Genomic DNA, 17989 nt, shown 5'->3' on the forward strand with positions numbered 1-17989 from the left:
TGTACTCCCAGAATCTACCAAGATTTGTAGTGGTTTCCCTTTCACCAATCCCCTTACTCTCATAGTACTGAACCCTTGACTACCTGCCAAAGCACTCACAGAGATTTGGGGTTCACTCATTTCCTTTTCAATCAACTCCTGATCTTCTGAATCACTAAGCTCCTCAATCTGATCTCCTGGAATCAGTGAACAGCTGGGGTTCCCTAAATTGGCATTTGTGGTTCCTATCATAGGGTGAGTCACAGTAGTAACACAACCCCTTTGCAATTTTTTCTTGCCTTACATCAGCAGGTATATATCTGAAATTTCTTGTTCTTTGTTGAGGGTATTTTGTGAGGGTTAGGCTTGTGTTTGGCTTGGTTACAGGGGTTGGTAACAGTGGTGGTTTATGGTTTGGTAGTAGTGGAACAGCTTGTAATGGTTTTGGGTTGTATATTGGTGTTTTCTGGGTTTTGTGGGTGAATGCTTCAAGGTTTTCTTCCTGTAATCTAGCTAGATCAATGGCTTCAGCAATCGTATTGGGTTTGAAAGCTTTAACAAAAGGCTTCACAGCAGGTTTTAATCCCCCAATAAAACTCTCTAGCATATATGAATCAGGAAGTATATGATTATTCATCAACATGATAGATCTCAGATTCTCAAACTCATCAATATACTCCTCTATTGTACTGAGTTGCTGCAGTTTATTGAAGGTTTCAACCACATTTAAGGCAGAATTGTCCCTAAATCTAGCATACAAATCAGCAACAAAATCATTCCATTCTACCATCATGTGTTTCCTAACAGACAGATAGTTCATTACCCATCCCTCAGCTTTTTCAACCATATTCAGTGAAGCTAAGTCCACCCTTTGATCCTCCGCAATTTTGCACAAATCAAAATATTTGCAGCACTTTTTAACCCAAATTCTAGGATTACTACCATCAAATTTAGGAAATGATAGCTTAGGGTTCATACCTAATGTTCTGCTGTGAGGATTTCTATCATTGTGACTGCCTGTAGAGTGAGAATCAGATGAATCCTTGAATGACTGCATCACCTTCAAAAGTTCATCAAATTTCTGATCCATCCTTTTGTTTTGATCTTCAAGCTTTTCATTCTGCTCTTCGATCCTTTTCTCCAGGTTTTTCAGTTGTTCTTCCATGGCTCTCCTTCGAGTTGCAGCAGGAGCCAGAATGTAATATTGAAGAAGGTGGAATTGAAGCAAAACGACAGAGATAGCAGCAGTTGGCTCTGATACCAATGATATGGGAGCTCTTCAAGCTCACCAACAATGGCCAATAGTTCAGAATTAGAGAAGAGAAGAAGACTTGAGAAAGAAGAAAGGAAGAGAGAAGAGATATTAGGAGAGAGAAGGAAATTATTCTGTATTTGATTGATTGTCCAAATACACTGTAATTGTTTGTTATATAGCTGACTCAGTAGTTAGGACAACAACAAACTCACAAACAGAATCTCCTAAAATTAAGGGAGTTGTTCTAACAACTTTTCCCGCCAAAAGTAAACAAATGCAAAAATAACAAACATGGCTTCCCAAATAGTAAGTCCACATACAGCTTAATTATATTAGCCCATATCATCGGGTCCCTTAAAGACCTACTTGAGATCTTATTCCGGATCCTCGAGGGACTCGATGCCAGGAATCAGATGAGGATCGAGTGGGAGACGAAAAAACCGGCCTTCTTCGCGCAACGGTTCACGAAGAAGGCCGCGAGTATGGATGACCTTAAAAAGGCCAAAGTATTAAAAGCTGAAAAAAAAGCTAACAAGGCTAAAAAGGCTATCGATAAGTATAACCACGACCCTGAATATAGATTTTTGTATGATTGTATATGTGATGTTTTTGCTTACCTTTTAAGAAGGGACATGATATTGTTACAAGAATATTATTTTGACAATATTAGTTTAGCTGCAAAATGGTGCCGTTCGTTGGATTCGTCTTATGACGAATACCTTTTGATTTGCGAAACCATCGCGAGGAAGGTGTTTCCTCGCGATGTGTATGTCGAGTATAAGGACATGGAGGAGGCGCATTATGCTTACAAGGTTCGTACTCGGTTGAGAAAAGACGTTTTAGCCCCTCTTAGAAACGCGCTTAACTTGCCGGAGGTTTACATGTGTGCTAAAAGATGGAGGGAGATTCCTTATGATAGGGTTTCTTCCACTGCGATGAATTTAGGGAAGAAGGTGTTTCTCAAGCATGATAAGGATGGATTTGAGGAGTATTTGAGTGATGTTAAAGAAGGTAATTTAAGTATTGCTGCTGGTGCTTTGCTTCCTCATGAGATTGTTTCGAGTATTTATGGATCGGATGAAGATCTTAACGAGGTTGCAGAGCTTCAATGGAAGAGTATGGTGAATGACTTAGCTAAAGAAGGGGAGTTAATAAACTGTACTGCATTAGCTAATAACATAGCTGGAGATGTTTGTGTTGGACTTATGCTATTGGTTTCGGAGTTAACGTGTGCGCCGTGGAAGGGGAAGGTTATCACATGGGGTGAAGATCCTGAATTTCACACCATTAAAGGTGATAAGCTTTCTGAAAAAGTGGAGTCAGTTCAAGAAATGGTGTATGAGAGTATGGTGGATTTACAGAAAGTGTTTGATAAAGTTTTGGAGTTTACTGTTGAGAAGAATTTGAGTGAAGATGAGATGTTAAGAAGGTTGTTTGTTTTCATTGATGAAGATTTTGAGAAGGTTTCTGCACATCCTTGGGAGACTGAGTATGCTGAGATGAAGATGAAGTTTCTCGATCGAGGTTTTTCGAGAGTTCCGGAGGTGGTGTTTTGGAATCTGAAAGGGTCATTGGCTGTACCTGTGAGATGTGATGTGCCTGGTATGGCGGTTGTTAGCGGCCTTTCGAAGAATCTGCTGACGTTGTTCTTGGATGATGGTGGTGGTGTTCTGACTCCTGAGAGTGTGATGAATGCTTCTATTTCTAGGGCTGAGTATAGTCAGCTTGTTGTTCATGATTGATGTTTATAGATTTTAAAGGTTACTAATTTATAAGTTTTCATCAATAAATTTTAAGGATGGAACTTCTGATTATTCTGTGTCTCAGTCTTTGATCCATTATAAACTGCGCCCTTTATGAATTGTTGAACTGATTGAATTCTGCAGTAGAAAAATTAATTCGATATGTTCATAGAATCAGAACTTACAGGGAATTATAGATTTATGCTTGCTGATTATAAATGACTCAGAATTCACTGCATGATCATTTCCCAAGAATAAAGAAGTAAGATAAGTTGATAACAGATAAAACCTGCATAACTTTATACCAGCAGCAAAATGCTTCAGTATATATACAAAGAACACTTTCTTAACACAAGGAAAATCCGAATAATATTTTAAGTGTACAATTATGTTATACAAAAAAATTGCAAGAGTTCTAAAAATCAGAATCATATTGAAACCAAGATCATGATACGGTAATTTAGTCCATACTGTAATATGAACATCAGCCAAATCTATGCTGACAGAAATTATCACATTCATTTTTGGTCTGTTTATAGATTCTTTGGCTATATAAACATTCAATATGATTAACCACAGATATAACCTAGTACAGCACAAGGGATAAGTAAGTAATAATCCACGAGAACACGACTTTGTATAGTCTGATAACACCATTGTAACTTACCTAGACATCCTCTGAAACTAGTGTGGAATGATCGGCCTAGCTAGCAATTACAAGATTTTTGGATTGTGGTAAACTAGTAAGTAATAACCCATGTAAACTCTGACGATTTCTACTGGCCGCACTAAATTAATATGAACACATTCTCCAATTGAAGTAATGCAGGAGAAGAAGCCTGCAACAGATAATTGCATTGACGGGAAACATAAAAGTGATGCAGGGTTTGCAATTGAAACATTGATATTTTATTCAACATATATATTAAATGCTTAATTACACAAAACTCAATTCTCAAATTAATTTTATCCAGCCAGAAGAACTATAAATTCTAGATCAATCATAAACAACAAGTGTATCATACTCTGGCTTAGAAACAGCAGCAAACATAACCTCTTCAGGGTTCAATATCCCACCTTCTTCCAGAAACAATGTCACTAAATTCTTCGAAAAGCCGCTAACAAGTGCAACCCCAGGCTGAGTGCTAGGAACTGGAGTAGCCTTGGAGTGTCTCAGGTTCCAAAAAACAATCTCAGGCACCCTTTTATACCCACTCTCTTTAAACTTTCTTTGTATAACCATATAATCTGTTCCCCAATCATGAACAGCATCATTTTCTTCCCAACCATTCTCCCCAAATATCCAACTACTCGGACCCGTGGCATGATTAAACTCCATATCACTGAAGATAAACAGCCTTTTAATCATCTCTTCTTCTGGGATTTTCCCTTTTACAGCCACCTCCAAAATCCTATCAAAAACCTTTTGTAAATCCGTGCTCCCTCCCCAGTCCATTTTCCTAATAAACTTGGTTTTCTGTTTCAGTGTTGCACCATAAATCGTGCGAAATTGAGGATTCTCACTAAAAGTGATCAGTTTCCCCTTCCATGGTTCTTCACTTAACTCAGAAATCAACAACCCAAGAGCTACAGAAACTTCCATTGGGGTCCCTCTCATAGAACCAGAAACATCAGAAATTGCCATACAATTGTTCAATTTCCCCTTCTTTGCTAAATCATCCACCATTCTCTTCCATTGAAGCTCGGCCACTTTAATGCCATCCTTATCCTTCAACGAGGCGACTATCTCATGAGGAAGCAACGCACCAGCTGCAATCGTTGCCTTACCACTTTCTACCTTCGCCAAGTACCCCTCAAACCTCTTCTTATCATGCTCATAGAACAAACTTTTGTACAACTTCATTGCCACAGAAGGAACCCTATTATAAGGCAAGGCATCCCACTTGTTAGCACACATATAAACCTCCGGCAACTCGAGTGCTTTCCTTAGAGGAACTAAAATAAACCTCCTTCCTTAATCGATCACGCACCTTAAAAGCATAATGTGCTTCTTCTAAATCCTTATATTCATCATGTTCTTCCTTTGGAAACAACCGCCTTGCAATGCTTTCGCAAAGTAATGTCACTTCATCATAGGTTGAATCAATAGTAGGACACCATTTAGCCGCAAACCCTAACTTCTTTAAATCACCCTTTTGATGCAATTCAATATCTTTCTTCAACAAATCAGCAAAAACATCAGAAATTGAATCATACAAAAGCTGGAAATTAACATCTCGATTATACCTCTCTAGAATCTTCTTAGTCCTATCATTCTTCCTATGTAGCCTCAAAACCCTAGCCTTCTCTTTTTCTTCCTCACTCTTCTTTTCATCTTCTTCCTTTGATTTATAGCCACGCCTACTCATCATCACTCCGTAACGATACGACGTATTAACTTCATCCACACGCTTCCTCGAATCGGAACCTTCTAGGAGGCGGAAGAGGATCTCGGGCATATCCTTCAAGTACCCGAAACCCGAGACGGGTCTCATGTTAAGGGAAATGGTTTTCGGGTGGTTTTGATGGAGCCATAATGCGGCGGTGTAAAACCCTTGTTTATCGGATTTGCCGGTACCTCGGACACCCCTAAGGTTACAGATCAACTTTAGGGTTAAAAGCGGATCGTGGGTCCAGGACAATTCGACAAGGCGGGTCAGTTCAGATGCCGGGGTGTCGGGTACAACATGGAAAAAGAAGTCTAAAGAAGGGTTGCCGGAGGTTAGGAAGGTTGCGGAACCATTTTCAGTTAAGCCCATGTATGGATGAACGGGATCAGTGTTAGTGGGATAATTGTCGTCATTGGTAGCGGCTTCGGTGGCTGTGGAGACGGCGGGTTCGGTGGCTGTGGAGACGGCGGGTTCGGTGGCTGTGGAGACGGCGGGTTCGGTGGCCGTGGGGAGGGAGGTGATGGTAATTTCAGGAGGGCCTGAAAGTGCTTTTGGAGCCATTATTTTGTGGTTTGATTTGTGTTTTTGGGTGGGTGTTTGATATTCGGAACTGCAGCAGTTGGAATTTCGGAGTGAATTGTAGGGATTTTTTTTTTAACCTATGGTTTTTAGATATCACTCGCTAAGATTTTAAAGGTGTAACATTTATTTTGCTTGGAGACCACGTATTAAGGTTAGGGAACGACTAATTTAGGAGATGAATGGTACCGCACGTACGGAGTATACTCGTAGGGGTGTTCTCTGCTCTAAACTCGAACCGGACAGATTATGCTTGAACCTGATCAGGACCAAACCGGAAAAATCAGTCAAAAACTCGGACTGATCATAGTACTTTAATACAAATTTTAAGGAAAGACGGTCTAACGGTTAGACCACTTTTATGTACTGGAATCAATTAGTTATGCACCTTTATTAATTAGTTAAGTTTGAAATTCAATTAGTTAAGCATCAAAATCAATTAGTTATGCAACCGAACCAATTAGTTAAGCACTGAACTAATTAGTTAAACAATGAAACTGATTAGTTAAGCAATGATCGATTAATTAGTTAAGATTTTATGAGTTTTAGTTAATAATAAGTTTGTTAAAAAATAATAACTATTCGACTCATGAATTTAACCATTTGTCTTTATACCTTAACTAATTTTTTATTCAATTAGTTATGATTTTATTACTTTAGTTATGTTTTATACTAATTTAATTGAGACGGTCTTACACAAAAGTAAGCGGTACTTTAAAAAAGAAAAAAATATATATACACAAGTTAATTGTTTAATGCCCGTTGTTAAACTAACCAAGCTCACGTTTACTTAAACGCCCACATTCAATTCGTAAAAATCAATTGAGGTTGACATGAGTGGTTAAGGGTCTTTTGCTCCTTAATCAAAGTCTCGGGTTCGAGCCTTGGAATGGAAAAAATCTCAACTGGGACGGATGCTGCCCATCGAGGTACCAATGCAAACTCCTGCGGGATATTAGTCCACTCGCCGAAGGCGATGGGAACTCCTCGTAGTAGAACCAAAAAAAAACCAAAAAAAAACATTCAATTCGTAAAACACACATTTGAGCTTCTCACCATCTCCTCCCCATCAGTCCATCACCATCTCTATTATAACCAATATTATCCTCAATTTCTGACGTAAAACCTAATGTGTAACCCTTCTCTCTACCTTAGTAATAGAGAGGATTTTTGGGAACAACATTTTTAAGCAATCTACTACTACTATGTACGGGGTGGGGTGGGGTGGGGAACAACATTTCTTTTTTATGCATCTTAGTCTTTACAAGAATTATACGGACAAGAATAATTTATTACGGAGTAATCTTTTTTCTTTTGAAAGAAGAATGAATGAATCCAAAGATTTTGAGTTTGTCGAAGAGAAAGTTTACGAACAACTACGCAAATTCCTCCTCTCCCTGAGTACTACTCCGTACTACGTAATACATACTACCTATATCGTTAACTGCTGTACCCGGGTACAGCCAGCTCTGGCTGTACCCCAAAAACGGCGCGCTCGATCATATTGTTTGTTCATTCTTGTCGACTGTTTGTTCTTTTTTATTTACTGTTTGTTCATTCTTATTGTACTGTTTGTTCATTCTTGTTGTACTGTTTGTTCTTTCTTGTTGTACTGTTTGTTCTTTCATGTTGTTTTTTAAATTCATCATCAAATTTTCATAATTGTTGTATTTTTTGTTATTTCTTCAGGAATTTTATGTTCTTTTTTATATTGTTTGTTCTTTCTTGTTTATTTGTTTGTTTATAATAATCATATGGTTAATGTTCATAATTAAACTCTTCATTAATCTTTTATTCTTTCTTTTTGTATTGTTTGTTCTTTCTTGTTGTACTGTTTGTTCTTTCTTATTGTTTTTTAAATTCATTTATCAAAATTATTGTTGTATTGTTTGTTCTTTCATGTTGGCTTTAAAATTCATCATAAAATTGTTCATAATTGTTGTATTGTTTGTTCTTTTTTTCTGGAATTTTATGTTCTTTTTTATATTGTTTGTTCTTGTTTGTTGAATTATTTGTTCTTTCTTGTTTATTTGTTTGTTCATAATAATTATCTGCTTTATTGTTTGTACTTACTTGTTGTATTGTTTGTTCTTTCATGTTGGCTTTAAAATTCGTCATAAAATTGTTCATAATTGTTGTATTGGTTGTTCTTTTTTCTGGAATTTTATGTTCTTTTTTATATTGTTTGTTCTTTTTTGTTGAATTATTTGTACTTTCTTGTTTATTTGTTTGTTCACAATAAATATATGGTTAATGTTCATAATGAAATTGTTCAATTCATTGGTCTTTTATGTTTTTACAAGCGCCTATATTGTTTATTTCCAAATAAATAAATGTTAATTTCCAAAATAGTAAATGTTCATTCTAAATAAATAAATAAATGTTCATTTTTGTAGTTTATTTACAAATAAATAAATAAATGTTCATTTCCAAAATAGTAAATGTTCATTCCAAATAAATAAATAAATGTTCATTTTCGAAATAGTAAATGCTCATTTTTGTACCAGTATATTAATGTTCATTTTAAACAACACAAAACGACATCGTTTTGGATGGGGGTACAGCCAGCTTTGGCTGTACCCGGATATAGCCAAAAATTTGCGCATACTACCTCCGTTTCAGAAAGTTCTTTACGCTTTGAAAAATGTGTCCAAAGTATAAAAACTTTGACCGTAAATTCTCATTATTATATAAATCAAAACGTTACATGTAAGTTCTTGTTAGATTGGTCTCGGGATGTATTTTCAGAATATCAAATTTTTATAATTTTTTCACATACGAAATTGGATATATTAGTAGTTAAATATTGCATTGAAATCCGTGCAAATAGTAACTGTAAAGATCTTTTTGAAACAGAGGTAGTATATTGTAGTGTACAAGTAGTACGTTGGTTACAACATTTGGGAAATCTACAGTCGGCCCACCAATTCTTAAATGGGCTTGGTCCACACTAAATTTATTGTGAACCATGTCTTAAAATAAAGTCAACAACTTGTTCCTAATTTATTTTTTTGCATTTTATTAGGATTATTATGAAAACAAATATCAAATTAGTGTTGTTGATACATGTTGTGCTTGAATAATGTGTTTTTAAGTCACAATTCGCTTTTAAAAACATAAGGTTACTATGCTTCAAGAAATGGTTACTATGTCTAAGAATTTTGGTCTTTAATTTATTATAGTTACTATATGAACAATAAAGGTCACCATGAGAGTAAAAAGAGTGCTAGAGAAAACTATTGATTTTGGGTGCACACTAATATTATTGTAAACCAGGTCCACGTAAGAATAATCCCATCCGGCCTGAGTATCAATTATGACAAGAAACGTCATAATCATCAACATTATTAACCCTTTCCAACCCCTGGATAACTAGTGTTTAGTATGTTTACTCGTCGGAAACATTGTTGTCGCCGTCTCCAACCCACGCCCTAAACCCCTCCTCACCGCAAACTCTTTGAAGATCAAAACGAACAACCTTATACATTTTGCTTAGAAGTTTCAGCATTTGCTTCACCAACTTGGCACACACGCTATTATTATAGCGTACCATATACGGAGTACGCGGTAATACTGAATAATAATCTAGAATGCACTATAGATAATCTAGTGGAAAAGTGTAGAGAAAAGTATAGTGTAGAATAATATCTAGAATTTAGTTAAGTGTCTACCAAAAAAAACTAGCTAGTGAAGTAGGGAAAAAGTTCTAGAGAAGGTAGAACATCAACATGGTACAACTATAAATAGATGCATGTATGGTGTTGTAGGATGATGAAAGTAGGAAAAAGCAATACAAGAAAGCTCACTCTTGGCTCTAAAAAAACACATTATCAACGTAAACACCAAATAGCCATCAAGTAGACCTGTTCAAAGGCCCGGGCTAGAATTAAACAGGCTGGCCTGGCCTAGCATACATTTTTATGGGCCAGGACGGGCCATAACTTTACATGCCATATAAGGCTAGTTTTTTTGGATCTGTATGTAATTCAAATGGCTTTAGATATGAAAGGGCCAGGCTGGGACTGACCTTAACCATCTCACTGTTTCATCGTGTTCAAAACTCAAAAGAATATTATCAAGGCCAAAATCTGAAATCCATTACATCAATAAAACTCAAAAGAATATTATCAAGGCCAAAATCTGAAATCCATTACATCAATTAAAGTCAAAATCGGCTCTAAGTAACCAAATCCATTACAAGGCCAAAAACATAACCCCATGTTTCGCGATTCTGCCCATCTAAATTCCGAGATTCAAAATATTTTCGAAAATCCCAGTTCGGGGTTTTACTCGAATTCGTCTAATAAACAAGAATACAGGTAAACAACACAAAATACATTCTCGTTACCAAGAAATTCAACGTGCAAAACACAGTGTACTATTATTCATTACAATCTATTAGAAACAAGTTGAGCAATTCGAGTGAAATAAGGGTAATTTGAGGAGATTATAGATTCAGGGTTCTTGAATTTGGGGTAAAATATTTGAGGGTAGAGGAAAGCCCAATTCATTCAATAAGCTAAAGTGCTGAACCCTTTAATAAAAAGGTCGAGCTAGGGCTTTTAACGGGCCGATGATCTTTGTTAGGTAAATTTCGTGTACTCACCAATCGCCGATCGTTCATACGATAGTGAACTAAGGGTTGATATTCGTCGAACGCTAATCTAACTTCGAGTTGTTTCTTAGAGAAAGAAGACAAGCCGTGCGGTAAAGAAATCGAATGACGGTTATGACTTTTATTTGTTTTTATTTTTTAATTCTAACGGTTAAGTTATGTAATTGAAAAAGTCAACGTACAAAGTCAATAATTTAAGTGTACCATTGATAATATAAGTAAGTGTATTGTTGGCAGAAACCCAACAATATAAATGTACTTATTGGAATTCCCTATTTTCATTAATTTGTGTGTAAATATAACCATTCTAAAATATTCAAAATCCGCGCACGTAGTAACAAAGTATTCGTGTATGAGTTCACATATAGTGAAAGTCAACCATAAAATGACATATAAGTCAAACCAAAATCATATTACACCAAACAATACTAACTACTCCCTCCGTCTCTTTTTGTTCTTTACGTTTTGTATTTTGCACGCGTTTTAACAATTCATTAATGTGCATTAAGATTCCTCGGTTGTTTTTTTATTTAAACTAGACAAATTACGTTTATTTATAATGTTTTCACTTTTAACAAAATTCTGATATTGGGAAATGAGAAAAGTTTAGTGTCCCAATTGAAAAGTGTGAAGATTAAATGACCTAATGAATTTAATTGGTTAATATAATCATTGAACACAAGTTTTGATAAGATAATATAGCATTTATGTGATAATATAAAAGGAAATGAAAAGAACATTTTGGGACAGCCAAAAAAGGAAAACGTAAAGAACAAAAAAAGACGGAGGGAGTAACATATTTTTGTGTAAATACTACTCATAATATCATTTATTACACCCAACAATTAATAGTAACTAACATAATACAATGATTTTTAACCTACTTGTTTTAAACCCTAGTTCTTTCTTTTTAACCTACTTGTTTTCTTTGCATGTTCATCATTTTCATATCAGTAAATGTTCATTTTTAAATCAGTTGTGATCATCATATCAAATTAGTTACTATTTTCATTTTCAGCCTACAACAACGAGGAAATTGAAATTATGAAAGTCAAATATTGTGTTCAAATCACACTTCATACACACATTCAAAAGTATAAGATCTAGGGACTACATCAAAAATAAGATTAAAGATTGAAGATATAGGAAAACAAGTGAATGATTTTTACCAGTATATTGTAATTCAAGTACAATTTTACATATATATGTAATGCTTAAAATGTTCATTTTTTTTTGGTAAAATATGGCATTTGACATGTTTTAATTGCTCAATATGTGTAAATACATGTTCAAATTAATAACAGATTAATGCAATAACTATGTTCATTTTAAATTTAGTAAATACTCATTTCACAATCACTAGATAGATGTTCATTTCTAAATTGGTTGAATAAATGAGGATTGCCAAATAATTAGATAAAATTTCATTCACAAGATCTTGCGCGCAAGGTGCATGTATAATAAACTAATTGTACACCAAGATAACTTTTACCCATTTTTTTGTAACTTTAACCTATTTTTGAATTAACTTTTATATTAGTAAAAAAAGTTGATAGATAAACATTTTAAAGGGTTAAATGATTAATGTTATACTTCCTCCGTCTTTTAATACTCGCAACGTTTGTTAGTTTCACGCATGCCGATGCACAACTTTGATCATTTATATCTTAAATTCTCTTTATGCAAAAATTATAAAAAGTTGATATTTTGAAAATACACATTGAGACGAATCTAATAAGATCCCACATGACTATGTTTAATCTTATATAAAAAAACACTACAAATAGTCAAAGTAGATTATATGAATAGTGACAAAAGTCCAAACGTTGCGAGTATTAAAAGACGGAGGAAGTACATTATTAGTGATTTTGAAGAAATAAGTTTTTACTAAAATGAAAAAATTCATCACTAGAAAATAGATAACTTTTACATATATAAGTTTAACTTTTAAACATTTTGAGTTAACTTTTAAATTGTAAATAAGAATTTGTGATTTTCATTTCCAAATAAACAAATAAATGTTCATTTCCAAATAAATAAATAAATGTTCATTTCCATAATAATATACGAATGTTCATCTTAAACAACACAAAACCACGCCTGTTTTAGATGAGGTACAGCCAAAAATTTGCGAGGTAGATACTCTTAATTGATCGATGTACCTTAATCTCCTTGGGCCTTTTATCCCATGCATCTCCCTACCTTGACCGTAACCTAATACTTGATCCCCAAGTAATACCTCTACCCTAAATCATTAAAATCCCTCTCGATCAATAACATAAATTCACATTTAAAACAAAACAAACCAAAACAAACCAAACCAAACCAAAAACCATAAAATCAAAACAATGGCACCCCCACCACCACCACCACATCCTCTACTCCCCCACACCGATACATGGGTTTCACAGAAACCAATTCGGCAACCTTCTTATCATCCGGCAACCCCCAAATTGGATGGTACAGGCGTGTGCACGTAGCTCTAGGTGCACCGGGATCAAAACGACCAACATTAAACATAAAACGCGCGTTTTTATTAAATTCCCAGAAAAAAGAACAATGCCCATGAACAAAAGAACAATTCCCCTAAACAAAAGAACATTAAAGGCTCTGTTCTTTTCAGCTATGTTTATCGCGTTTTTATTTGATTCGTTGTTATTTTTGCGATATATATTCTTCTGGGTTTTATATTTTGAATTCAAACTATGAAGAGGAGAGAGAAAGTGTGAACTAGGTTTTCTTAAATGGGTTTTAGAGAGAGAAAGTAATGAAAATCCCCAAAAATTCGTTGATTTTTCTGCTTCAACATCAAATTAAATTGATTTTTCTTCTTCAAACCTGAATTCTGCAGCTGGTAATCTGATTTTGGGAGGTAATTTTTCAAATTTGTAATAATAAATGGTATGTTTTGATGATTTTGATTTTGTAATAATTGTGTTTTTGATGATTTTGACTATGTTGATGATTTTGATTGTGTAATAATCGTGTTTTGATGAATTTGATGATTTTAATGAATCAAATTATGTAATAACACGCTGATTTTGTTGAAATCGTTGATTTTGAAGATTTTGATTACGTAATTACGATTTTTTTCCCAGAAAAGAACATTTTTACCTATTAAAGGAACATATGTTCGTATTAAAAGAACAGTTTCATTATGCTCGTATTAAAAGAACAGTTTCATTATAGTAGAAAAATATACCATTTGCGTTTCATAATTTGTTCTTTTATTTTACTGTGTTCTTCTTTTTTATTATTTTCAATTTTATTTGCGTTTCATAACTTGTTCTTTTTATTTTATTGTGTTATTTTTCTTGTTACTTTTTATTTATCCTTTGTTTCTTTGATTGCGTTCTTTTTCTTGTTTTTATACATGTTAACCTATTATTTTTTTCAGATATTAAGAATAATGTGCTTGATAATTCATAACAGAATGATGAAAATGATGATTCCGAATCATATGTTATTGTGGGACAAAGTACTTGACTTGTTCCTTTTAGTCTCTATATTTGTTCTTTTAGTCTTTTCATTTGTTCTTTTTATAATACTCTGTTAAAATAACAAAATAAAAACAAGTGCACAGTTCTCATTATGCACTCTTTAACAATTTTTCCTTTCTCCTTCTTTGTTCTTCAATTATTTGATTCTACTTCCTATTTGTTCATTTTCTATTTTTCAGCAACTATATATATAATAATTGTACTTATGAGTCATAACCATTAGTCATTTTATAAATACATTTTAGAGAGAGAAAGAGAAGATGATTTATATTCTCTCAACATAAGAGAGATTTTTTGAAAGAGAAAGAGTTAGATGGTGAGTGATAGAGTAAAAAAAACATTTTCTCCTTATTCTCTCTCTAAAATTCCTTCTGAATGTTTCTTGTTTGTTGAAAATGAGTGAATTAAGAAAAAACACTAGTTCAATTTGGTTAGTTTTCGAAGCAAGAGAATCTCTGGAGAGCGTGATATTTTCCGAGGATTGAGATCAGTTTTTTAAGATTTATTAAAAGATATTGATGTTCCTGATACATGTTGATCAAGTGATTAAGGTACGTTTCCTTGTTCTTTCCTCTAATGTTCTTTTTCAAGTTGTTATGTTCTTTTCACAACTTTACTTTTACTGTGTCATCAACATAGTTTGTTCTTTTAAATCAACATAGTTTGTTCTTTTATATCAACGTACATAGATTGTTAAAAAAGATCATATAATGGTTTGAAAAGAACAAATAACACTTAAAAAAGAACATAGTCCGATTTGTGGTAAAAGAACAAAAAATACTTTTTAAAAAAAATATAGATTTAGTTTTAAGTGCATCAAAAAATCTTCGTTTCGTCTTTTTAATTAGAACATAAAATCGTTTGAATAGAACAAATAACACTTAATAAAAGAACATAGTTCTGATGCGTGGGATAAGAACAAAAATACATTTAAATAAAAATATAGATCTAGTTTTAAGTGCATCAAAATATCGTCGTTTTCGTCTTTTTAATTAGAACACTAAGTGGTTTGAAAAGAACAAATACAACTAATAAAAGAACATAGATTTGTTGTTCTTTTCGTCCCTTTCATTCTGTTCTTTTGTTTGATAAGGAAAAAGAAAATGTTGTTCTTTTCCATGTGTTTTGTTCTTTTTCTTCTGTTTTGTAAAAAAGTTGTTGTTCTTTTTTTAATTATTTTGTGTTCTTTTTAACTTATTTATGTTTTTTAATATTTAATAACATTATCGATAATATTTTTTTTTTTTGTTTTTCTGTTGTATTTTTCACACGATGTTCTTTTTGAAAAATAATTGTTCTTTTTATAGTTTATCAGGAGAGAGAATATGTTATTTTCATTTTTGTATATTTTCTTTAGTTTTTTATCATTAGTGTTCTTTTCAGGTTTTAGTTAATGTTCTTTTCGTTTACTTTATTATGTTCTTTCTGTTTAGTTTGTTATGTTCTTTTTCGTTTTCTTTTAATGTTTTTGCGTTTTGGTGCAGGTGCACGTAGATCTACGTGCAGGCCCCTGCACCATCCGCGCGTTGGGCAACCCCTCCTTAGACTTCTTTTTCCATATTGTCCCAACATCTCCGGCGTCGGAAGTCTCCCGCTTCGTACAGCTTTCCTGGTCTCACGACCCGCTTTTAACCTTAAAATTGATCTGCAACCTTAGGGGTGTTCGAGGTACTGGTAAATCCGACAAACAAGGGTTTTACACCGCCGCTTTATGGCTCCATGAAAACCACCCTAAAACCCTAGCCCTTAACATGGGATCCGTTTCGGGATTCGGATACTTGAAGGATATGCCTGAGATCCTCTACCGCCTCCTAGAAGGGTCCAATACTAGGACGCGTACGGAGGCAGTTTCCAGGTCGCGTGGTTACGGCCCTTACGGGATAGGTAGGCGTGGCGGCAGGAGCGGTGGGTATGGCCGGCGGCGAATGCGTGTATTGGCGTTCTCTGACTCCGACGAATCGGAGGAAGAAGAAGAATCGGAATCAGAAGAAGAGGATAGAATTAAGAATGAGAAAAAAGAAAAAAAATACTCCCTCCGTCCGGAATACTCGACCCGGTTTGACCGGCACAGAGTTTAAGAGACTTGAATTGACTTATTTAATTTAATAGGTAGTAGTTGATAGTGGGGTATTATTTTAATGTAGTTAGTGGGAAATGTGTAAAGGGGTGGGGTTGGGGGAGAGTAGGTGTTGAATTTTTAATTATTTTTTGTATGGAGTAGGGGGTAGGTGGGTTAATAGGGGTGGAGTGAGAAATAATATAATATTGTTAGAATATTTCCATTTTTAGAAACAGGTCAAGTATTAAGGGACGACCCGATAAGGAAAACAGGTCAAGTATTCCGGGACGGAGGGAGTAGAATGACGGACGGGGAGAAAGAGAAGGCTAGGGTATTGAGGCTACATAGAAAGAATGAGAGGACTAAGAAGATTCTTGAAAAATATAATCAAGATGTTAATTTCCAGCTTTTGTATGATTCAATTTCTGATGTTTTTGCTGATTTGTTGAAGAAAGACATTGAATTGCATCAAAAGGGTGATTTGTGTAAATTAGGGTTTGCTGCTAAATGGTGTCCTACAATTGATTCAACCTATGATGAAGTGACATTACTTTGCGAAAGCATCGCGAGGCGGTTGTTTCCAAAGGAAGAACATGATGAATATAAGGATTTAGAAGAAGCACATTATGCTTTCAAGGTACGTGATCGATTGAGGAAGGAGGTTTTAGTTCCTCTAAGAAAAGCACTCGAGTTGCCCGAGGTTTATATTAGTGCTAAGAAGTGGGATGCCTTGCCTTATAATAGGGTACCTTCTGTGGCAATGAAGTTGTACAAGACTTTGTTCTACAAGCATGATAAAGAGAGGTTTGAGGAGTATTTGGAGAAGGTGAAAAGTGGTGAGGCGACAATTGCAGCAGGCGCATTGCTTCCTCATGAGATAATCGCCTGGTTGATTAGTGATGAGAATGGTCGTGAAGTTGCCGAGCTTCAATGGAAGAGAATGCTTGATGATATTGCAAAGAAGGGGAAGTTGAATAATTGTATGGCGATTTGTGATGTATCTGGTTCTATGAATGGTGAACCAATGGAAGTGTCTGTAGCTCTTGGGTTGTTGATTTCCGAGCTAAGTGAGGAGCCATGGAAGGGGAAGTTAATCACTTTTAGTGATAATCCAAACTTCCACACGATTAGGGGAGAAACATTGCTAGAGAAAACTGATTTCATCAGGAGAATGGAGTGGGGAATGTCAACGGATTTGCAAAAGGCTTTTGATCGGATTTTGGAGGTGGCTGTGAAAGAGAAAATCCCAGAAGAACAAATGATAAAAAGACTGTTTATGTTCAGTGATATGGAGTTTAATGAAGCTACAGGACGGCAACATCAATGGGAAACGGATTACATGGTGATACAAAGAAAGTTCAAGAATAGTGGGTTTGAGAGGGTGCCTGAGATTGTGTTTAGGAATCTTAGACACTCGAGGTCTACCCCGGTTCCGAGCACTCAATCTGGGGTTGCTCTTGTTAGTGGGTATTCGAAGAATCTGGTGACATTGTTCTTGGAGGAAGGTGGGATATTGAACCCCAGAAGCAGTTATGCTTGATGCTGTTGCTAAGCCTGAGTATGATACACTTGTTGTTTATGATTGATAAAGGGGTTGTTAATTAGTATTCCAAGTTTCATCTTGTGTTCTTATATCTGAGTTTTGAATTGAATAAAGAACACGTTTTGCAGATGTATATGTCTTGCCTTTTTATATGATATTTCCTGCAAATGTTATACTACTCTGCTAATGTTCTGTCTGTAGAAGACTGAATTGATCATATTATAAATCAATGTTCTCATTTCTCATACAATATGATGCATCTGCTCGAATTCAATTGATTTTCATATTATAATTCGCCTTTTGGGTTCGTGGGGTGATTAGAGAATT

General features: G+C 34.8%; 1 protein-coding gene and 2 pseudogenes across 1 annotated transcript; 2 read left to right on the plus strand and 1 right to left on the minus strand.

Annotated features, from left to right (window-relative positions):
* Nucleotides 1–1716: 1716 nt before the first annotated feature.
* Nucleotides 1717–2976, plus strand: LOC110802021 (uncharacterized). Its single transcript, XM_022007448.2, has one exon. The coding sequence runs from the start codon at nucleotides 1717–1719 to the stop codon at nucleotides 2974–2976; it is 1260 nt and encodes a 419-aa protein (XP_021863140.2).
* Nucleotides 2977–3744: 768 nt separating this feature from the next.
* Nucleotides 3745–6201, minus strand: LOC110779512 (uncharacterized; annotated as a pseudogene).
* Nucleotides 6202–12908: 6707 nt separating this feature from the next.
* Nucleotides 12909–17705, plus strand: LOC110802023 (uncharacterized; annotated as a pseudogene).
* Nucleotides 17706–17989: the final 284 nt, after the last annotated feature.

The sequence above is a fragment of the Spinacia oleracea genome, chromosome 3 (genome assembly GCF_020520425.1).
Source record: "Spinacia oleracea cultivar Varoflay chromosome 3, BTI_SOV_V1, whole genome shotgun sequence".
NCBI classification, from domain to species: Eukaryota; Viridiplantae; Streptophyta; class Magnoliopsida; order Caryophyllales; family Amaranthaceae; genus Spinacia; species Spinacia oleracea.